Genomic DNA, 22,517 nt, shown 5'->3' on the forward strand with positions numbered 1-22,517 from the left:
ATGCAGGTGCGTCTCGTTGTGATATCATAGGCAAAGCCTTGAAGTTGTGCCTCGTGTGGACTGTGGATAACGGGGCAACGGTCATCCAAGAAATCCAATCTTAACAACGACAACAACATCTTCTTCTTCTTTTTCTGAAGTTGAGTTCCTTAATTTTTAGCCTCACAGCTTCGCAGATTCTGTTTCGACTAAAGCAGTATTCGACTTGTCGCTTTCTTCTCGTCCTTTGTGTTTGGTTTCGGTGAGGTCTTTTTGTAGCTTTAATGGGTCATGTACATTGATGGGTTTTGCATTATGAAGGCTGCTTTGAAAGCTTTTGCTCAGAGTGGTTAATTGGGGTTGTTGCTGAAGGCTTTTGCAGAAAGGGTTTTGTTATTTTGGTGGGTTTTGAGGTGGGCTAATTTTTAGAATTGGGTGGCCTTTTTGGGTTTATGATACATTGATACCTGTTTTTATAGGAAGAAAGAGGTTTTTTCTTTGTATTGCTGTTGTTGCGGCTGCTGGAATTGGTGACTTGGGATTAATTTTCTCACGTTTATAAGAGTAGTATTGGTTCTCTCTCTGAATTTTTTGCGTTCCTTTTTGTTTAGCCTCACTGATCGTCTTTTTTAAAAAACGAATTGATCGAGGGTTTTTGTCTGTGCAATAGATTATTACTGGAGAAGTCTTGAGGGGTTCCTGCATTCAGTTTTGACATTCTTACTTTGTTCAGAAATGAGTGCTAGGAATTTGTGCCAATGACTAAATTTGATCTGTGTTATCAGGATGGGCTCTCAATCCGTGGAATCGATCGTTTTCTAAAATTGATTCTTGTACTGAAAACTTTTAGGTTTAAAACTTTTTTGCTTTTGTGATTTTGGATTTATGGAACTGGTTAGCCCTGCCCTTTTTGTCTTGAGAATTGAGGTAGATTGGAAAATAAGCTCTGTTGAACTTTGATAGTGTAGTAACTTTTCCCAAGGAAGTGAAGCCATAAATGGACTTATGGTTTGTGGCAACAGCTGCAGCTACTGGATATCTAGCTAAGTATTGGAAGAATCTTTCAAGGGGTGAAAATGGCTCACTAGAGTTTGCTTCTGACATTCCCAACATTGTGAAGCCTGAATCTCCAAGCTGTCCCTTCTCGACGTTCAGACAGAGAAAGAGGCTAGAAAAAGATGTGTCTATTGATATGGGAAGTGGGTTGGATCCAGGATATTCAGATAAACATCAACTAGAGTGTGCTTCGACAGCAGAAGTGGATTCTACTGATTGGGATGTCCTTCCAACATCTGTTTCAGTTCTCATGGAAAATGATAATCTAATTGAAAATTGGGAAGGAAGCAGGCCAAGTGGTGATATTGGTAGTAATTATGGTAACATTTCTATGGAAGAATTGGATTTCTTACATGGTTCATTGAGGAAAAGGGGCTATCTCAGAGCTAAATATTTTCCTCGGCATTTTGTAACTTTTGTTAAACCTTTAAATTCCATAGAAAGTTGTCATCTGGCTCAGCTACAGGTGGAAGGTGCTAATGTGGAAGAATATATTCTTAGTGCTCCTCCATCACCATGCAGACCAACTATGAGGCCTTTGCTTGTAACTAATGGAAGCAAAATTATTAGCAGAGCACGTGGTGGTTTTTCTAGTGCTCAGATCAGAATTGATGATGATAGACAGTGCAAGGAGGGAAGCATTTCTGGTGTTCCTCAATTACCCAGTGCGGGTTATTCAGATCACCCCAGGAAACTAAAGCTTAAGAGAGGACAAGGGCACAGTGGCAGATTAAGCAGTTCCAGTGAGCTGCACAGTGGGGAGCACTTTCAGTCGCAAGACGGTAATGTATCCTGTTCTCTTTTAAAGATGTGGGTAGTGTGTTCAAAATTTTCTACTTCCTAATGTTCAAATGTTATTTCTATTTGATTCTCTGAATTAATTAACTTCTTTTTCTAGGAGTCTCTAGTCAATTCAAACTTATCGGGTGTTATACTTATTCTTTCTTTTTCTTTTCTTTTGTGTTGACTAAATACCTTATTTTGCAATAAAGGGATAAAAGAACATACAAGCGTCTAATTATATAAAGAAAGAGTGCAAATGTATTGCCATCAGATTGAGATTGTATTGTATATCTATATGCTAGACTCAGCTATCAAGCAAAAGAGACAATGCGAAAATGAGGCTCGTGTGGCAAGTACTTGAGCATTTAATGGTTGCAACGTGCTCAGAATTCTATGTTTGTTTTCTATATGATGGACAACTATAGGGAACATTAGATTTCCAATTGCCTTCTCAGGAATGGGTGGTCGCATATCCTTTTCTTATGGCTCAATGAGGAGCTTGTTGTTAATGAGCTTATACCAATGTAGTAGACATTTTGCAGTTGTAATGGCACCCCCATTGCTTGTATGTCTTGAACTTCAATTGTTCTTTGTCCTTTTTTTTGGGGGTAATAAAAGATATTTTTGTGTTTGGTGTAACACTTTTTGTTTGGAAACTGGATGGTTATTATTAGTATCTAACTAAATTCATGAATCACTGCTTTCACTCTCTATCCAGGGCCATGCAATGGGACATTTTTATTCTATCTAGGGATCTCCATTGGTATAATATCTTCTTTCATGAAAAATACAAGAGAAGTGAACAAATTGAAAGAATTGTTGATGCAGACAGAAAACTTGGTTCAAGATCTACAGGACGAACTTGATATGAAAGAATCATTGACTGTGAGGGAGCTAGGTAATGAGACATCTGAATCACAAGATGCTGACCATGCCTCTCACAACATAGCGAAACCATTTTTCTCCGAACACAGTAAGAATAATTTAACAAGTAATGGTAGTAATGATTCTAACAATGAGAAGGCTGTGGAGAGCTCAGAATCTATGAGTAAAATTGAAGCCGAACTTGAAGCTGAACTGGAGAGGTTGGGTTTGAACATAAATACATCTATTTGCGAGGGAAGACTGCCTGATCTTGATGAGGTCGGCATGTTTTCTATCTTAGCATTTTCATCAGTTTTACACATCTAGTTTCTTGCTTAATGGTAATTTTGTTCACATTTTTAGTCTATAATAAGTGCATGTAATTAGTTTCCCTGAATCTCTACTCATTTTAGCACCTCTTCTGCCTGTTCAACTGTTTCTCCATGTTTTGAATTCTTCTTAGCTAATAGTGTAAGATATATGCTTTGAATCAATTCCGTAATTTTTCTTCATCGTCTGTTGAATTTGATGAAATCTTTAACAAAGGTGGTCTGGAACATTCTAGAACTTTTCAGATTAAGACTTCTGGAGACTCATTAGGTTGGAAGTGATACTAACGGAACCTACTTAGATTTCATTTTTCTTATTCCCTTGGCATTTAGAGATGACGATTGGCCTTGACATGACGCTGGTCAAACTATTATATGGTATAAGTGTATAACCAGTTCAGGTTAGTAAAGAAGTTGTCTCTTTTCCTCAAGAACCATCATCCTGTTTTGTTCTCTGAGCATCTGCTATAGCATTCTATCCTTCTGTGCTCTTGAATGCTTTTGGTAGATTACTCCATTTACTAGTGTATGATGTTTTGAAATGATTACTTGCTCTTTCGATTTAGTGAATTCTTCTTGTTACAGCACCGAGAATATGTGTCCATGTGGTAGCATAAAACAAACGGTTGCAACATACATGGTACTGGCAACCTGGTAGTTGACACTCAACATTGAGACTGTAGGAAATTGTCTTGTTGGGATGTAGTTGGGCAGAAAGTAATGGGAAAAAAATAAGGGGCAGATTCTATATTGCACCCTTGTGTTTACTAGGAATTAGAACATGTTCCTGACTGGTGGATATACAATTTATTTTACAAGTAGTAATAGAGCCTAAACTTTGATGCAGCTTGACCCAGATTTTGCAGTCGACTTTGCCGAGGGCGAATTGAAAGTTGATATGGTCAATGTCCAAACCGTGGCCCATCCCGAGTCAGATCAAGATACGAGTGGCAACTCCGTGCATCATTTTCAAAACTTTGTGGTCTCACCCCAAGAACTAAGCTTGCGGTTGCATGAAGTTATTCAATCAAGACTAGAAGACCGCGTGAAAGAGCTTGAGACAGTCATTCAGAACAGCCAGAGGAAGATGCAGCACGTGGAATCAGAATACAAGAACTCTTGGAGAAAATTAGCATACGGTGAACTCATGTATTCCTCCGCGCCCGAAAGTCCAATTGCTAAAGAAGAAAATAGCTCCATGCCCGAGCCTCTAGTTATGAATTTATCGGGGGAAGCTCTAGATGCATACAATGAGGCATATGAAGAGCTAACGAAGACAAACGACTCAGAAGAAGAGAACTCACCATCTGGGGTTTACAGAAATAGCCATCAAATGGACATGCAGATTATTTCATGGGGCAAAAACAGCAAGGTAAATGGCTTGTGTCATACCCCCCAAAGTACAGAAGAAACACCGAAGGAACTTTGCTTTAGCCAGATAAAAACACCACCGGAGTACTACTCGAGGGTCCAGGAATTACTGGATGTTGGTATAAGTGCGGATGAGAATACCGATAGCGATGATGAGATGGATCAGAGGTTGATAAAGCACATTGTGGAGAAGACAAAGAGAGGTTCCCCTGTAGTGCTGAATGCACAGAAAGCATTGTTTTTGGTGAATGAGATAGAACATTGAAATGGAAATTAGAGTTTCTGAGATGTATAGTTCTATAAAGGATTTGTATTAACAATGACAGCTGATATACTATCTATTTTTCTTCATTCTAACCTATTTCCTCACAGGATTTAGAGTGTGAGATTTGATTGAACAAGCTCAAACATGGGTATGTTTAAAACCTAATAGTATGGGGAAATAAAACATAATGTTTCTTGGATAATGCTTGAAACCTCCAAAAAATGAGTCCCAAAAGACCCTCATTTAATGTGGAGTGTTGGATGTGAAGTGGATCCTACATGTGTGTTTTTAATCAATGACTATTTTAATGACACATAGATTTGAGAAACTTTTGGGGATAAATTTTAAAGGTTTCTAGCATTGTCCATGTTTCTTCCATTGAAATTGCCAAAACTTTGAAGGCTTGTTCATACCAACTGATATTGGAGCTAATGGTTCTCTCTGTCTGCATTAACATGTGATGGAACGATCATATCATCCCAATACATGGGCAATGAACCATGGATTGTCAAATTATTTTCCATTGGCATTTTTAGGGCTAATTGTTTGTAGTTTTTGTTGAACTATTTGTCATGCATGAGATGAATGATACTATGTCTAACAAAGTAATTTCAGCTACAATTATTTCTAAAGAAGACTATTTTTCAAGTTCACAAAGAAAAACAATTCAAATGCAGAGAGAGAAACCAGGATAAATGGTATAAACCAGTTCTAGAAAAATGGCAAGAGGCAAAATAAATATCAAAATCCGTCTATTAGTACTAACACTTTCACTTTGCTTCTGCTTCTGCTAATGGGTGGCTTTTCTCATGCCCTTTTTGCAAAGTCCCCAGAATCATCAAAGTTGTCCCTGTAATTTCCATCCAAAGGTTCACCAGAGTTCAGATCTCCAGCTGCATTGTCCATGCTGTTACCTTCATTTCCGCCAAATCCCAAACCAGAGCTTCCATCAAATCCACCACTGGCAGAGCTGACATTTCCTCCATAGGAACCATCACCACTGACAAAACTGTCATTGCCATAATTCCCTCTACTTCCAAAGCCATCACCACTAGTATTACCACCATAACCGCCTCTACCGCCCCCATAGCCTTGGTTATAGCCTCCACCACCACCACCACCACCACCATAGCCTTGGTTATAGCCTCCACCACCACCACCATAGCCTTGGTTATAGGCAGGACGTGGTCTATCAGTAGCATAATTCACCCTTATCTGACGACCATCAAGATCCTGGGAGAAAGAACAAATTATATAGAAAGAATTCTGTATGTCAAAACTTGCCAGAAGTTAACTATGGAATTTAAAATCAAAACCAACTACAAAAACAACAAAAGAACCATTCCATCACTAGTCGCATTATTATCAAACAGAAAATTGATATAAAGACTATTTCTGAGGTGTCCCTTACATTATATCTATACTCTGCACCAGCCTCCATTGTTATATTACCATGCATCCATAAATGGAAATCAAGGTCTAACGAGAACAAAAAATCTATAAAAGCTAGTATGCACAGAGTCTAGGGGGCTTGGGTATGTATTTCCCTATCACAAAACAATCTATGTTGAGGTAGTACCACAAATTATGACAATTCTTGACAAGACTACCGGACCTTAAAAAAAAACCACACTATTTTACACAAACAAAAAGCATGATAACGAATAATTCACATATACCATCATGTTTCATTGGAAAATCAAGACAACCTGATGATCAGATATACAAATTTATGAAACAGTAACTTTACCTGTCCATCCAGGGCCTGGATGGCACTGGAAGCATCCTCACTTGAAGTATATGTAACAAAGCCAAATCCTCTGGACCTACCAGTCTCACGATCCTGAATGATCCTAGCTGCAGTAAATATGTTGAGGTAATCAGCACATATAAACCAAAAAATATCAACTCCATACAAAAAAAGAATAGATGATAATCCAAAACAAAAAAATATGAATAATTAGAAACAGGAAAAGGCGAATAAGACAGTCAATTGTCAGACATCAATAGCAATTCAGCAGTAGAAACGTGCCCTTTTAGAAAACTACATACCTTCAACGACCTCGCCATATTTTCCAAATGCTTCTCTTAGGCCTGAATCATCAGTATTAAATGAAATACCTGCAACAACAGAATTGAGAAATTTTTAGCCTCACCTGGCACAAAACAAGCAAGATACAATCCAAAGAAAAGACAACTGCACCTCCAACGAAAAGTTTTGAAGATGACATGCAGCGTATTGCTTGATAAATGGAAGGTCTGGATGCAGAAAATTCTGCATTGACCTGTTTGGTTGCGGTCTGCCTGAGTATATTTCCAACCTTACTAAGGAAAGCCATGACAATGACCTAGCGTAAAGCATAAAGCACAGAGTTCACATGAACTTGTATAATCATAGGAACTCACACCTCAACATATACAATTTCAAACTCCAGAAATACAGTCATCAAAAACGAAAAAAATTGTTCTCCCAATAGATTCTCGGATATACACAAGCAATTACATCATTACAAATGGACTTGAATTTTTCATCAGTAATTTAATTTAAGTAAAAGACGAGAGACCATCCAGCAAATTTTAGTCATTCAGGAATGAATGAACTACATGATGATACCTAATGAAAGTTAAATAACATTACAAAATACATATATGTCAGTATAACCAACATATACAACAGTGGAGTATGCAAGTTGGAATTATACAATAATCACATGAAAGTTGGAATCAACACCATGGGTGTAAACATAAAAATTATTCTTTCTTGAAAAATTAAAAATAAACCTCCTTTAGGGCACAATGGGAAAGAAAAAAGGTAGAGCAACCTATCACAGATTCTTAACTCTCAGAATAACACATTTACCTAAGAAAAAGGGTTTCAGAGAACAAAAACCTCACAAGTTATCAAATCATTCTCTCTCCACCAGATAAGACACGAAACATTGAAATCAAACGAAGATCTTCAAACACGCAATAATGAAAGCTTAAAATCCAAATTAAGATAGTGAATAACTGGCCCTGAACTAGATACATACAAAAGCTCAATCTTACACAGATATACGAAAGATTCAAAAGGCTTATCAAGTCCAAACGGAATCAAACCTAAAGACAGAAGCGATCAAGAGAGAAACACTACGAAGAGAGAAATGAAGCGAAGTTTAGGGTTTTCGAAGGAACGTACCGGTTCTACGCTTCTCGCTGGTACTGCTGGACTAAAACCCTACTGAGGCTTCGTTTTATGTAGGCGAGGGAAGTGTAATGTGGACTGTTCTAGGAGGATCTGGTGCTTTAGATTTAAACTTGGTGATTACAGCCGTTGGATGAAAGATTCGGGGAATAAGGAATGACGCGTCGATTTTCCATTGGATCGTACTACTTCCTCTGTCACAGGATGGAGATAGTTTACCCGTTGCCCTTTTCGGGGACGAAAATATCCGGGTCGAAATGACGGTTTTAACCTTTGAAAATATAGAAGGATCTTTATTTTTAAAAATATTTTCTTTTTTCTCCCCTCATTTTATTGATAACTAATTTGTATTTTGGAATAACAAAATAATTAGTGTTATTTCGGAAAAACAGAATTAGTAAATTTTGGAAGTAGAAAAACATTTCCAAAATACTATTTGAAAAAAAAAATTCCAAAAGAATATATTTTATCCAAAAAGTAATTACCAACAAAAACAAATCAGCAATGTACAATTCATAATTAGTGTTATTTATGGAAAAACAAAATTAGTAAATTTTGGACATAGAAACACATGTCCAAAACAATATTTGACCAAAAAAATTTCTAAAAAACTATATTTTTCCAAGAATTAATTACCAAAAAAATATCAGTAATATACACTTGATATGCCAGAAATTGACTAGATTGAGAATAACTTACAACATGTGACTAGTAATTTTAGGAAATATAGTCTTTTTTTTGGCTAGATTATGAGAGCAGAAAAGAAAATGTAGTAAAATTTAACAGCAATTCTATCAAAATTCATCAAAACAAATCAGAATTTCTTTTGCCTCGTAATATAATCTACTCTCCTCTATTATTGGTTTTATGTTATTTTTTTATTAATTTATTGTACCTAAAAAATAGTGTTCATATTCAGCTGCAATTCTCCATGGCAATACCTTTGATTTGAGCTCCTGCCACTCAGAGAAAACTTGCAACTCTTCATCACAAAAGTGAGCTTCAAATGCCTTCAACAAACCACTTCACCACCACACTTCATAAACAAAAATTTAGAGACATCAGATTCTTATTTTTCAAGCATTTCTCACAATATTTTCATCCAATCCCAGCACCCACAAACAACATTCAAATGCACAGTTCATTAAAAAAAAAAAAAAAAAAAAAAACTGCACAAGATTATTTAACACTCACTTTGAACCAAATCTGTATACAAACTCTGGTAAAAGCAAGAGCCAGAAACCCCAGAATGATTCAAAGCTCAAAACACAAAATTACAGCAGTTACAGCATTTGGTACAGAAAATTTCTCCATTTGCTTAGCTTAACAGTGAACTTATTCAAACATCTCATCATCCTCATCTATTTCTTGGATCTTCATCTTTTTCACGGTCTGAGAAGCATCACTCCTTGGTCCATTAGGTATCTGAATCAGCACATCAGATTTCTGCCCAGTTTCAGCGTTCACAAGTCCACCATTTTTCTCCACGCGGAAGACCAAGTCCTTTCCATCTGGTCCTGCATCAATGTAGACAGTTGAATTCTCATCAATCTCCTCCCTTATCAGCATCCTTGATAGCTCTGTCACCACCTTCTTCTCCAGCCATCTCCGAATAGGCCGAGCACCATAAACCTGAGAAGAGAAGAAAAGAAGTATGCCGTGTTAATATCTTCCATCGAGTATTATTGAAGACGGTTTGTAGGATATTAGGGTTAAATGACTTACGGGGTCATAGCTCTCCGCCAGTATATAATCCAATGCCGCATCAGTAACAGCCATAGCTATTCCTCTCTCAGCAAGGCGGCTAGCAACATCCTTCATCTGCAACCTGGCTACTTTCCTCAACTGTTCATGGGATAGAGGATCAAAAACAACGATCTCATCAAGCCGATTTAGTAGCTCTGGCCGGAAGTGCTTCTTCACCTGTCAAAATAACCAAAAACATTAAGCACACATGCATGAAAATCTACAGGATAGGTTATCAAAAGAGAGGGCAGCCGAGTTAATCTACCTCTTGCATAACACGATCGCGAGCAACTTGCATCGAACATTTGCCCGTAAGTCCTGAGAGGAGGTGCTCTGCCCCAAGATTTGAAGTCATGATGATTACTGTATTCCGGAAGTCAACCGTGCGTCCTTGGCCATCTGTTAACCTTCCATCATCCAAAACTTGAAGAAGAGTATTGAACACAGAAATGTGTGCCTTTTCCACTTCGTCGAACAGCACAACACTGTAAGTTCTGCGCCTTACAGCCTCTGTAAGTTGCCCTCCTTCCTCATGACCAACGTATCTGAAAACCAAAAGAAGTGAGATAACATTCTTTCAAAACCATACACTGCACAATCAAAAACATATAGTGCAAGGACACTTACCCTGGAGGAGCACCAATTAGACGCGACACAGAGTGCTGCTCCATGTACTCAGACATGTCTATTCTTACAATAAGATTCTCATCATCGAAAAGCTGCTCAGCAAGGGCCTTGGCAAGCTCAGTCTTACCAACACCTGTTGGACCAAGGAAAAGGAAGGAACCAGTAGGTTGTTGGGGTCTTCCTAATCCTGCCCTTGATCTCAACACAGCCTCAGCGACGGCACTCACTGCTTGGTCTTGTCCAACTACTCTCGTATGCAACCGCTCAGCGAGACCAATCAATTTCTCTTTCTCATTTTGGCCAAGTCTAGTGACAGGAATGCCAGTCCATCGGCTCACCACTTCTGAAATGTGTTCTGGCCCCACAGTTTCTGTTAACATTAGGTTCTCCTCAGTGTTGGATTCCAACTGTGCAATGGCAGCTTCAACTTCCTGAATTGCCCCATATCGCAAGTCTGCAGCTCTGGCTAAATCATATCTTCTCTCCGCCTCTTGCAGAGCGATCAGGAGTTCCTCTCGCTTCTGCTTGAGCCTTCTGATCTCATCAATCCTTTCTTTTTCTTTCCTATATTTCATCAATAGAGGCTGCAACTTATCCCTCAAATCATCCAACTCCCTTCGTACCTGAGAAAAGTCGAGAAAATAAGAAGTGCAAACAAAGCAAGATACTCTCCAACCATTAATCAAGTACAAATATAAATGTAAAATATACTTACTTCAACCAGCCGAGCTTTGCTAGCTTTGTCCTTCTCCTTCTCAAGTGCGTGAAGTTCAATTTCCAATTGCACTTTCTTCCTCTCAAGATTATCAATTTCTTCAGGCTGACTATCAAGCTGGACCCTCACATTCGCACAGGCCTCATCAACTAAATCAATTGCCTTGTCAGGGAGATGGCGCCCTACACATATAAAACACATTTACGCTTCATTATCAAATTCAAGGCCACAATTTCTAGGCATACCAGTCCTCATCTGCATAAGTATAATTCATAGCATGGAAAAGAGACTACATACCAGTGATGTATCGGCTAGACAGCTGCGCTGCAACCACAAGAGCCCGATCCTGAATTCGAACACCATGATGGCCCTCATACTTCTCTTTCAGCCCACGAAGGATGCTAATTGTATCAGTAACACTAGGCTCTGCCACATACACTTGTTGGAATCTTCTCTCAAATGCAGCATCTTTCTCCACATATTTCCTGTACTCCTCAAGCGTAGTAGCACCGATGCACCGAAGCTGACCTCTAGCAAGCATTGGCTTGAAAAGGTTAGCCGCATCCATAGACCCCTCCGTCCTACCAGCGCCAAGAACAAGGTGTATCTCATCAATAAACAGTATAACTTTTCCCTCTGCATCTTCGACTTCTTTCAAGACAGCCTTTAACCTCTCCTCAAACTCTCCTCTATACTTAGCTCCAGCCACCAGAGCACCCATATCCAATGCAATCAGCCTAACGTCAGCAAGATTACTTGGCACATCCCCTCTCACAATTCTCTGAGCCAAGCCTTCTACCACAGCAGTTTTACCAACTCCTGGCTCTCCAATCAGTACAGGGTTGTTCTTAGTTCTACGAGAAAGAATCCGTATAACCCTTCTGATTTCTTCATCTCGGCCAATAACAGGATCAAGCTTCCCAGCATCTTCAACAAGGTCTCTCCCATAAGTCTTCAGAGCCTGAAATGTGGTATCCCCAGAGGCACTTTCCACCTTTTTCCCTTCTTTCCCTCGAAGCTTCTCGACCTCAGATTTCACCTTTGCAGGAGGAACACCAGCTTCCTTCAACAAATCCCCAATCTGGGAATCCTCCAGAAGGCCTAATATTAACTGATCAACAGCCAAATGCGTGTCGCCACGGGCTTTCTGGGCAGCTTGAGCTCTCCTGATCACTTTAATGAGAGTAGTACTTGCTGGGATTTCATCTGGAGGAGGTGTCTGGGATGGGAGTTTCTTCAAGGCCTGGTTGAAAACTCTTTCTGCTGCCTTTGCAGCATCTTCGCCACCAGCACTAGCAATTGCTTGTCTCAGAATGCCAGTAGGATCTGATATTAAAGATACAGCAAGATGAAGTGGAGTGAACTGAGCATGACCCATGCTCATTGCCAGCTCGTGAGCCTCAGCAATTGCCTCATTGCTCTTGCGGGTGAATTTATCAGGATTCATCTTTCCCCTTGTTACCTAAAACAACTGCAACCACAGTCCAAAACCCAAGTCAGATCTAAAAAAGAACTAAATACTTATTTTAAATCTGTTTAAATTCTAACGCTATTTAAAATACAAAGGATTGAAGAATTCTGCAAGCAGCCAAACAAGCAAGAGTGTGTGTATATTCACTTTCCACTTTCACATTGTCTCCGCAGTTTAAATCAGATTTAACATTGACAATTCCCGTTTTAGCTAACACATAAATAAAAAAAAAAAAAAACACCAGTTCTTCTATTGAGAACCCTAACAGCAATATATATAGAATCCAAAGAAAAAGCAGGACAATAGGGCATCATATGGGATGTCTAGGATAATTACAAAGAAAGCAGAAGTGAAAAGGCAAAGAAACATAACCAACCAGAATTAAAGATTATAGAACATGGGCGATGACCCAGGCGAAGGTGAGTGATCATCAATGAAAGATAGAATCGAAAATGAAAACCCCATAACAGAATTCTCATACACAGGCATTAGAATCGAAACATTCAAGAAAACAGAATGAAATAGAAGAACAAACGAAACACAAGACCTGCACCTTACATTCATAAGGACAAAACCGAGGAAAAGAGTGAGTGGCCCTTACCTGCAAAGTACGCTTTTGGGAAATGGCCTTGATGGGTTGCTTTGAAACGAATACAGAACTTCTTGAATTCTTGTTCGAATAGAGATCTTCAGTGATTGATCGTTGTTCCGGTTGAGAAATGGGGTAGAGGGAATTGCTTTTGTACCGGCGAAGAAAAACATCTGGAAGGTCCAGGAAACTGATACTAGAAACTACCAGATGGACTGGAGAGTTCTGTCTGTATTGCCCATTAAGTCTGTATAACTGTCACGCGCATATGAAGAGATTAGGCCACACTCTCCCCTCATATCCATTGGTTTTTGTCTTCTTTTCTCGAGTAAGTTCTTCTAATTATCTCAACCTTCTACATTTCTTAAATGAATATAAACAACTATCATAGCGCAATCAAGAGATCGTGAGTTAACACAAACAAGAAAAAATAAGAAATCGTGAGTACAAGTTCAAATCCAAGTTGCAAGCTGAAATTTTATTCGGATGTTTGGATGAACAGCTAGATGAATTCCACACAAAGGAAAAAAAAAAAAAAGAAAAAAAAAAAAAACCTCACGATCCATGTTATTTGGAAATTGTAAGTAATTCAATAAAACGATTGCAACATTTGCTAAAACTTTGGGTGTTGAAGATCTTATCTGACAGGAAAAAAAATCCATCAATTATTTACTGACTTCAACAAACAGAAGTTGTACTGGAACCAATTGGGAGAAGTGTTGCAAACTTCTACATGCAGATTCCATAGCAAAGGCAAAAAAAAAAAAATTACATAGCACTAATGGTAATATGAACCGAGAAATGAACCCTTATAATTTTCAAACCAAGAATTTTTATGTGCCATGAAAATTTCATAGAAGTCTTGTTGAAATTGTAAATGAGACTGATGCATGAGGTATATGATCACGGCAACACCCATCATCATATGTCAGATTTCATTCGTCGTCACTGTCGTAAACAAGAGCCACTCTACGGTGGGTTGGCATCTTTCTTGGAGGAGAGTCCTCGTCTGATTCCATCCCCTTGCGCTTAAGCCTTCCTCCAAACTCCCTCCCCTTTTGCTTTGGCTCCTGCACAAAATACAACTTGAGAAAGACTGCATCCAACATCAAACCCAGATAATAAAGAGAGAGACTACATCCAACTTCTATAATTCAGCAACAATTTTGAACGGAAAATGAAGCTTAACCAAAACAAATAACGCAGGCAACCTAATTGTTATATATCATAAGGCATTTCAACTGGAATGGCTAGCATTCAATTATCATCAAACCAACTACAGTACTGGAGGTTATAACTTAAGAAAATTATTTATTATTAATCTGAAGTTTGGAATGAAAAAGATGCGGCAGATTATCAAGACGGCTACCGGCCAGCTGTGAGCAAGCTCATATCTGTCTTCTGTTTCCTTGGAATCTGTAAAGTCATTCAGTAGTATGAAATGCAAAATGGCCTAAATGGTACTGTGCTCACAATTGGATTGGACAGATCAGTTCATTATGAAGTTCTCACATCTTCTTCTAGGTACAGCATCAAATGTTCTATTACAAGGTTTTATAGAGAGTACCGCTACCGCACTGCCAAAGTGTTATAATCATAAATCATTACAATTTGAAGAATTATCAAATATAGATTCCAACAAGACATCACCATTTTTATGCACCAATCATATCAATGTAGAGAACTTCCTAAAAGTAGTTTTGAGGCTTACTATTCTTGTGTACCAGTGTATCTTATGATGAAACATATGATATAAAACACGAATAAAATATTTGCATACCTCAGGCTCCTCTTCCTCCTCCGATGCTCCATTAAGTTCTTGCTCTTCTTCCTCCTGCTCTTCCTCTTCTTCATAGTCCTGCTCTGGTTCCTCAGCTCTCTTATGAAGGGGAGACCTTTCGTCTTCTTCACCATCACTTTCATACTCAGACTCCTCTTTCTCACTATCAGAGAAATCAACTGGACGGTGAGATGATTTTGCAGCCAGCGAGGGCTTGCGCGAGATGTCTTTGTGTCCCTGGGACTGATGATCAAAAGGCAACTATTGGTATTTTTGTTTCATTCGAAATTTACAAAGAAAAACTTTTCCGAAGAAAAATATTAGCACAATAAAATAGCAGCACCCTCCTATTTACCATTGTTCCAAAGTACATAAATTTTATCTGGGAAGAAATTATTTTCACTTTACTTGTAACTTTGATGAAAGAAATCCAACATATCAATTACCTCTACATTGTCCAATATTCTCCTACAACATAAACTTCTTAGCAAATCAGTGCTGTCAATATCATTTTCAATATTTTCTAACAATATAAGATTTTATTTCCCAACACTACCTATCCGCTACAAAAAAAAACAACATTAAAAGGTTATTTTGTTTTCTTTCCAAATACTATAAACAAACAAAGAAAACAAGTAGGTCTAACCAAAAGGGGAATGGATGTGGAGCGGGGAGGACAAGAGAAAGAATAAATATGCAATTCACATTATCAGACCTTCTTAGCATTGATAATGCGCTTCTCGGCTCGAGCTTCCATTTCCAGATCTTCCTCAAAGCGGTGCCGAGAGCGACGAGGGTCATAGTAATCTTGCTCGTCATCCTGATGACAAGGATACAGTCAAAACACCTGATTCAGGTTCCTATGAATATCGACAGACAAGTATTGTTGATCTTTACAAGAGAATATGATAATTACGAGCTCATCCACTTATCCAGATATTTAATAGTGAAAATTATGAATGGTACAAGAAAAAGAAATAATCCAATCTTTTATCTTATCACAGGAAAAATAAATGTCGAACATACAAAAGAAAAGGTTGGAGCCTTTAGAACTTGGAAAATAAAGGCATGAAGCATGTACAGACCTCATCGAGAGCATCTTCCAAAAACCCAGGTGAAAGTTGGCGCCTTCGGTCCACAGTTGGTGTATACTTCCGACTCACTTTTTCCCTCTTCTTATTAAGAAGTACATTAGCTCTGATTGTCTGACTGGCAGCCTATATAAGCATAAGAACAATGAAGTTTAAAATATACATCTCTCAACACCAATTACACCATTATAACCTTAAACAACCAGTTACCTTTTCTTTTTCTTCCTTTTCTCTCTCAGGGTCAATATCAGTTATGCAGTTCTTGACCTTATAAACCTTTTTATGCCGACTGTCAACAAGAGCAGTCAATAATCGATGAGAATTTGATGACAATGATGAAGGCATAAACCTCATCTTCCTCAATATACTTCCTTGTGATTGATACATTCCCTGCCAAGATGGATTTGAGTCCAGTCATTCTACAGATGCAATTAAGGTAGGGGTTTGAATTCTTTTGTTTAAAGAAAAGAGAGAAAAAAAAGACAGCATAGACATAGATAAACTTTTGACGTTTTCAACACAAATTTAGAACGAAATGGCATAACAATAAGACACTTCCAAAAGATGTTCGGAATAAGAATAGCATAGCTTATAAAACCAGAAACTGGCACTGGAACCAGATGAAGAAAAACGATGGCAAATCTTCTGAATTTGCTCTCAATGAGTGGCATAAACCTATAACTGGTTCTATCAAGCAAAACACAAATAAAGAAGAAGTCAACCCGCATGTAAGCCTATTTGTAGGACCATAAGTGCAACAAATATCTAAAGGCATGTATGTAAACCCTGAAGATCCTTGCCAGCTTCAAGATCAAGCAGAACTTTCATTGATCACTTCTGATTCTAGTACTACATATGTAGCCCTGCCAGAACTTTCATTGATCAACAAATTCTGTTCTTTTATACAGCAATGAAAAAAGGGTTAAATACAAGATAAATTCCAAATGTTAACACTCTAGCTGAAACTTTGAATTAGAGAGTGCGAATTTTCCTTCAAAAAACCAAAAGAAATGGTTGTAGATACTGAGAAAGAAGAGGCAAATCATGAATGATACTTACACCCAACCTCAAAAAGGTAGATCCTTATCATCTTACCAAGTGGTAAAAATCACTTGTCTCCTCTTGATAAACAAGATAAACACAAGATCATAGTGTTGCAATATGAAAATGTACACATCTAAGGCAGGCCCCCAACTACACTCCTTTTTTCAACCATTCACATAGAACCGTGACCTAACAAAAGCATATATGAGGTGGAAGACAAACACACAGAGGAGAGGTCCCTAAAGATCAAAACAAAATCGACCAAGAGCTATAGACTAATATGTAAATGAACATACAAATGATCCAAAAGACCATTATCTGATATTAGCAAAGTAACTCAGTCAAACAGCAGTATTTGAACATCCCTGAAACAAACAAGTAAAAGAGAAAATAAATGGTTTACAACTTGGAAGGTTGTTTTCCATTTTTTCCCCCTTATTTGGCCTCAGGGAAAATTTGCTTGGAAGTGAAAAAAACTTATCTAATTGGAGATGTACAAACAGAAGTGGGAAGTCACCTTTCCATGTTTAAGGAAAAGATGTGCTTGATCATGCTGTGCTTCTTGCGTGGATATGTCAAGGACTTCGTTCCCAATCAACAACTGCAAACTCCCATCCGACCATCTAACAAAGCGTGCATTGCTTTCATACTACAACATGACCAAGGGAAGAGTTCAAGCGCTATTTAGCAGATATGGATGAAAAAAGAACTGTAGGAGAAGAGAGATGGAACATCAACAGAGTAAATTAAACTTCCATATTCGAACTTAAAGAGCAATTAAACTTGTAATGCCGACAACAAGTACACATAGATATCCAAACAAGATAAGCTAAAGAGGCAAGTATTCATTACTTCATATTCCATCTTCACAATAAAGGATTCTTTTTTTCTGAATGGACACAGCAAAGGAATCCTTTTTGATAAAGAATTTCAACACAAACTTTGTCGATCAGAATCTAATGGTATCCTAGAAAGCTTGTAAGTATAAAAAGAGGGGAATTAGGTCCCACTAAGGGCTTATAGCAACCTCTCATGGAAGGAACTAGATGGAGTCTCCGCAAAAAGCCCGCAACTCTTGCAAAGAAAATTTAATCAAATAACTTCAACACAATAAATGCCATTATGATCCTTTACACAGTAAACTAAAACCTTACACATGGAAAAGTAAAAGACCTCCAAGCCTAATTGAAGAAGAAATAGACTTACTACTCCTAAGAAGAAAACTTCCAAACACTGATAAGGATAATGTAGACTAAAACAACAATTGAACTCCTAAATACAAGAGAACCAGAAACTTTCACACATACCAAAATTACAAAGTAGGTTGCATGGTTGGGATGTGATTAAATGTGTCAAATGAAGTGTTTGTATGCTATTCGATAGAGAAGCCATTGGTTGGTAGTTGGAAAAGTTTAAAAAAATTTGAAATCATTCAAAATCATAGACCAAAGTCTCTAGTCTCTATGAAGTAGGCCTTTCACACTTGACTCTTTCAGCTTCTTCTACTGCTGCTTTTTTTTCTTCTTTCGGTTTAACAGTAAGGCTGGTATACATAATAATTCCCTGGAAAGAAGTCTTCAGGCCAATAAATATGCACCTAACTACATTCCTTTGCGTGGGAAACTGCTTGTGAAGAACCTAAACCATGTATACTATTTAACGGAGACTCAGAGAGTGTTTGCAAATATACATTTCTTATGAAAGGAGAATGAGGTAACTTGAGGCATTTTATCTTCACTGTGCTTTGGTAAGCAAGATTAAGGGCACAGCTTAACAAAAAACATCTGCTGCATAGGCTCCCGCAGAGGAAATGGGGTCCACGGAGTGAATGTACACAGCCTCGCATTGCGGAGAAGCTGTTTCCATGGTTTGACCTGTGTCCCTAGGGTGTAGCTTAAAGAAAATGGAAATAACTAAGATGTCAGCCAAAAGGAGAGGAGGAGATCTATGGCTTGGAACCATTGTAATGAGGCTAGAGGATGAAAGGGAATTTGCCTTCTAATCCTTTGGCTATTTTTTGAATAAAAGGCATTTTAGTGATAGGAAACCAGCATAAAAGTGATGAAGAACGGTTCGTTAAACTCTCATTAGCACTGGTATCATAGATAGGGAATTGTAGATGAAAGTTGCTAATTAATCTCATGTCCAACTGTTAGCTTCTGGTTAGGAAACATGCCCTTGCGGTGGTTTGAAAAGCAACTCCTTTATCAATCTAAACCAATTTGCAATGCCAGTGCAAACAAATTCCAAAAAAAACCAAAAAAGGGTATATTTAAAATAAACTTACATGTATATGCATGTGCCATTGTGAATTTGCATGCATTGCATAATTATGTAACTCTTTTTATATTGATATTCTTTTTTTAAAAAAAAGGATAATGAATATGGATATTACCGATTCAGTTTAGCCTACTGCTTAAAATATAATACAAACTCACAGATGTTGTGCCATCAGGATTTCTAACAGTCCTCCAGCGCACGATATTGTTTTCTAATCGTATACGTCTTTTGGACCCAGACTCATCCATCACGAACGCATCTTCTTCCACAAACGTCTTTGGATCAAATGGTTTCGGCTCAATGCCCACTATATTAGAGAGTTTGATCATATTCATCTGCAAAATGAACACAGTTAAGCACCAAAAATTTTGCCTCAAATCTAGCAATCTACATACTCACGTTCTAAAGCAACCCATGTCTAGAGGTATTATATCAATGTAAAATACGTCAGACGAATTCGCTGGGCCAGAAAAATTTTACATAGAATATATTAATATAACACAATCAAACTAAGACATGTTGGCGACTTCTACTTAGAAGATAGTAAAATATCGCCACACAATCATTCAAATATTGACTGTTACATTCAATAAATGCTCGCAGTGACAAGAATGTTAAATATAATCAAGTACTGCCACATGAATAACTTTTTCACAGACGAATTGACGTAAGAAATATGATGTATATGTCATCATCATCATCATCCGAGCCTTTAGTAAATAATTTCAAAAAACTTCATAAACATTACTAGTCAGCAAGTAAATTTATTTTAAATGTATCACTTTAGTACACTGTTAAATGGTAGCAGCATTTTGTAGGTTCAACCTACTTCTATGGGTCACTGTAATTGGAATATGCTCATGTTCAAGCACGCCTACAAATCAAGGTAACTAACACATTTCGACAACTGAACAATAGAGCATACAAGCACGAAAATATAACCTTTGCAGGATCGGCTGGAGGTGGGTGCAGCGGAATCTCAAGTTCTAATGGAGGGCCAACTGGCTTCTCTTTATGTTTAGCCTCAATGTTCTCCTCTTCTGACTCATACTGAGCATCTTCATCGACCAGCAAATCCTCAGGTCTTAGATTCTTTTCATAGCTCCCTTCCTCTTCCATAGGGGATCTCTAAGGATTCATGGTATTAGATATAGTCCTCCAATTGAAAATGAAAAATATGCACGCAAGGAAGAATCATAAAGGGCAAAAAACATAAACACAAATGTTTCTGGTAGTCAACACTCACATGGGAATCATGCTCAATGTCATTCTGAACCACATAGTCTCCTTCTTCTTCATCGTCGGAGTCACCAAAAACATCACGAATTTCAGCAACTGGGTGGGAAATATGAGTTCGATCCCCCTCCTCCCCAGGCGACCTACTACTACAAAGTCAAGTTTCCACCAATACTCAATTCTCAATATGGTCAACTATAACACAGATCAATATACAATAAATAATCTCAATGTCTGGTAATTTCAATGTAAAAAAATCAAGAGTTTAACATATTATTCATGCAAAAATAACTTCTGCCATAAAAAACAACACTTAGCCAGACCAAGATGCTATGTTGCACTACAAACAACACAATTCAGGCACTTCAAATGAGGACCAAATTACCTGGGACTTCTAGCCTGATCAACCTCCTCTTCTTCAATGTCAGGATAATGGGCATCCTCAGACCTCTCTGAGCCGCTCTCAACCATCCCGCGTCTTCGGCTTGTGACAACTCTTGCACCATAGTCCTCTTTTTCGTCACTTTCTGACTCTTTCTCTTTCTCCTCCCTCTCACTTTCTTCCCTTTGATCACCAGCATCTAATTCCTTGGAACTTTGTTCTCTTTCACCCTCGCTTTCTCCAGGATCAGGCTCCACATCACGCAATTCTCCTTCACTCTCGGCCTCCCCTTGCTCCTCCACCTCACCTTCAACTTCACCTTCGTGCCCCATCCCTCCTTCAGCTTCATCCTGCAAACAAGGCGCGATCCTGATTCAGCTTCCCAAAACCAGAATGCATAAACCATCCAAAAGTTCCCAAAAGCACACCAAAAAACCCTAAGAAATTTAGGAAAATAAATACACTTAATAGAATATGAGGCGAGAATTATACAGAGGCGTAATTGGGATGGGGATTGGACTCGTGCTCGGAATCGATTTCCTCCTCTTCCTCGGACTGATCTCCGAAGAGGTTCTGCATCATCTGGTGCCTCTTCTCTTCCCCCATATCTCTCTTACTTGTGCCGGTGATCGATTGTGGATTGACTGAGAAGGGCCTGATCTATCGGCGGACGGAGCTAGATGCTGTGTTGTATGTCGCCTTAACCGTTATATATCCCTCTTCCGCTGCAAGGGACACGTCTGCGCTTCTGAAGGATGGGCCCTTACGTAAATTTCGATTTTATTTATATTTTAAAAAGGGACCGAGCTAGAAATCGTGGGTTGGCTCAGCGAGCCCAAACATTGCCCTGTTGGCCCCTAAACATGGGTGTTAAAAAAATTGAAGTCGTAGAAATAGAATCGATGGTCAAATCAATTGATTATTTAGTTATTTTTAAAAAAAATTATTTATAACCGATAGAAATAATCGTTGATAACCGATCAATTAATCGACTAAATTCATATCAAAAAACATATCGTTTTACACCCGTACCCCTGTTAAACGAAAAATGTACAAATATTATAACTTAGGGTAAACATTCTTTTTGGTCATTGACATATAGTCCTGTTACCAATCATTTAAAGATCAAACATTGTAAAATGATCACTGATTTTACTGAGTTGTTTCAAGGATATATTTTTATTGTGTTTCAGTCAGTCAAAAGTAACATTTACCCTTGTAAAATGCATAGGCTTTTGTAAATTATATAAATATGTTAAACCAAGTATACAAGTTTGCATAACTAAATGTACATATTTAGATAAGCAAGGCGGATCTACCATGGGCTCAATGGAGCACATGCCCCCAATGGGTGCAAGAATTCTATTAGAATAGGTATATGAAAAAATATGGATTTCCCCATATATATATATTATATTCTCTCCATAACCTCTTTTTTTTTTTCAATTTTGCTTGTTTTCTCATTTATGCATCATTTATGCATCATCCAATAAGAAGCTGACAAAGGGGTTTCGTATTCAATGTATTTCATTGAATATACTAAGAAACTAACAATTTTTTTTGTAAGTGCGGAGTATATATGCATTCCATGATATTTTTGTTTTTCACTTTAATTTTGCTATATAATCAATGAAAAATTAATTAGTTTTTTAATAAATAGCTCTAAAAAAGATTTTCGTGGGCGCTATCCCCGAATCCCCGTCAACTTTTCGCCCCCCACAAAAA

At 38.0% G+C, this 22,517-nt stretch overlaps 4 protein-coding genes across 8 annotated transcripts; 1 reads left to right on the top strand and 3 right to left on the bottom strand.

The window, feature by feature from the left end:
- The first annotated feature begins 8 nt into the window (after positions 1 to 8).
- LOC119987512 lies at positions 9 to 4,753 on the top strand. Its single transcript, XM_038832438.1, has 3 exons — positions 9 to 1,817; positions 2,537 to 2,961; positions 3,859 to 4,753. Exons 1-3 carry the CDS (start codon positions 977 to 979, stop codon positions 4,645 to 4,647), a joined length of 2,055 nt encoding a protein of 684 aa, XP_038688366.1. The 5' UTR covers positions 9 to 976; the 3' UTR covers positions 4,648 to 4,753.
- Positions 4,754 to 5,243: 490 nt separating this feature from the next.
- On the bottom strand, positions 5,244 to 7,909 carry LOC119987514 (glycine-rich RNA-binding protein 3, mitochondrial-like). 3 transcript variants are annotated; one of them, XM_038832441.1, is made up of 6 exons: positions 7,828 to 7,901; positions 6,851 to 6,996; positions 6,700 to 6,768; positions 6,398 to 6,504; positions 5,802 to 5,880; positions 5,244 to 5,720 (listed from the first exon to the last, which is right to left on the bottom strand). In XM_038832441.1, the coding sequence occupies exons 2-6, from the start codon at positions 6,984 to 6,986 to the stop codon at positions 5,455 to 5,457; spliced, it is 657 nt and encodes a 218-aa protein (XP_038688369.1). In that variant the 5' UTR covers positions 6,987 to 6,996; positions 7,828 to 7,901; the 3' UTR covers positions 5,244 to 5,454. The 3 variants fall into 3 exon arrangements, with proteins under 3 accessions (XP_038688369.1, XP_038688368.1, XP_038688367.1); XM_038832440.1 differs by having other exon boundaries at positions 5,769 to 5,880; XM_038832439.1 differs by having other exon boundaries at positions 5,244 to 5,880; positions 7,828 to 7,909.
- A 1,092-nt stretch (positions 7,910 to 9,001) lies between these two features.
- Positions 9,002 to 13,188, bottom strand: LOC119987511 (chaperone protein ClpB1-like). The gene is made up of 7 exons (XM_038832437.1): positions 12,992 to 13,188; positions 11,217 to 12,390; positions 10,920 to 11,101; positions 10,205 to 10,827; positions 9,843 to 10,122; positions 9,557 to 9,754; positions 9,002 to 9,463 (listed from the first exon to the last, which is right to left on the bottom strand). The coding sequence occupies exons 2-7, from the start codon at positions 12,364 to 12,366 to the stop codon at positions 9,167 to 9,169; spliced, it is 2,730 nt and encodes a 909-aa protein (XP_038688365.1). The 5' UTR covers positions 12,367 to 12,390; positions 12,992 to 13,188; the 3' UTR covers positions 9,002 to 9,166.
- Positions 13,189 to 13,621: 433 nt separating this feature from the next.
- On the bottom strand, positions 13,622 to 21,527 carry LOC119987185 (protein LEO1 homolog). 3 transcript variants are annotated; one of them, XM_038831994.1, is made up of 11 exons: positions 21,285 to 21,527; positions 20,796 to 21,142; positions 20,421 to 20,553; positions 20,117 to 20,302; positions 19,333 to 19,509; positions 17,412 to 17,543; positions 16,061 to 16,240; positions 15,845 to 15,976; positions 15,475 to 15,579; positions 14,760 to 15,002; positions 13,622 to 14,049 (listed from the first exon to the last, which is right to left on the bottom strand). In XM_038831994.1, exons 1-11 carry the CDS (start codon positions 21,396 to 21,398, stop codon positions 13,915 to 13,917), a joined length of 1,884 nt encoding a protein of 627 aa, XP_038687922.1. In that variant the 5' UTR covers positions 21,399 to 21,527; the 3' UTR covers positions 13,622 to 13,914. The 3 variants fall into 3 exon arrangements, with proteins under 3 accessions (XP_038687922.1, XP_038687920.1, XP_038687921.1); XM_038831992.1 differs by having other exon boundaries at positions 20,421 to 20,559; positions 21,285 to 21,526; XM_038831993.1 differs by having other exon boundaries at positions 20,421 to 20,556; positions 21,285 to 21,525.
- Positions 21,528 to 22,517: the final 990 nt, after the last annotated feature.

Source organism: Tripterygium wilfordii, chromosome 20 (assembly GCF_013401445.1).
Source record: "Tripterygium wilfordii isolate XIE 37 chromosome 20, ASM1340144v1, whole genome shotgun sequence".
NCBI lineage: Eukaryota > Viridiplantae > Streptophyta > Magnoliopsida > Celastrales > Celastraceae > Tripterygium > Tripterygium wilfordii.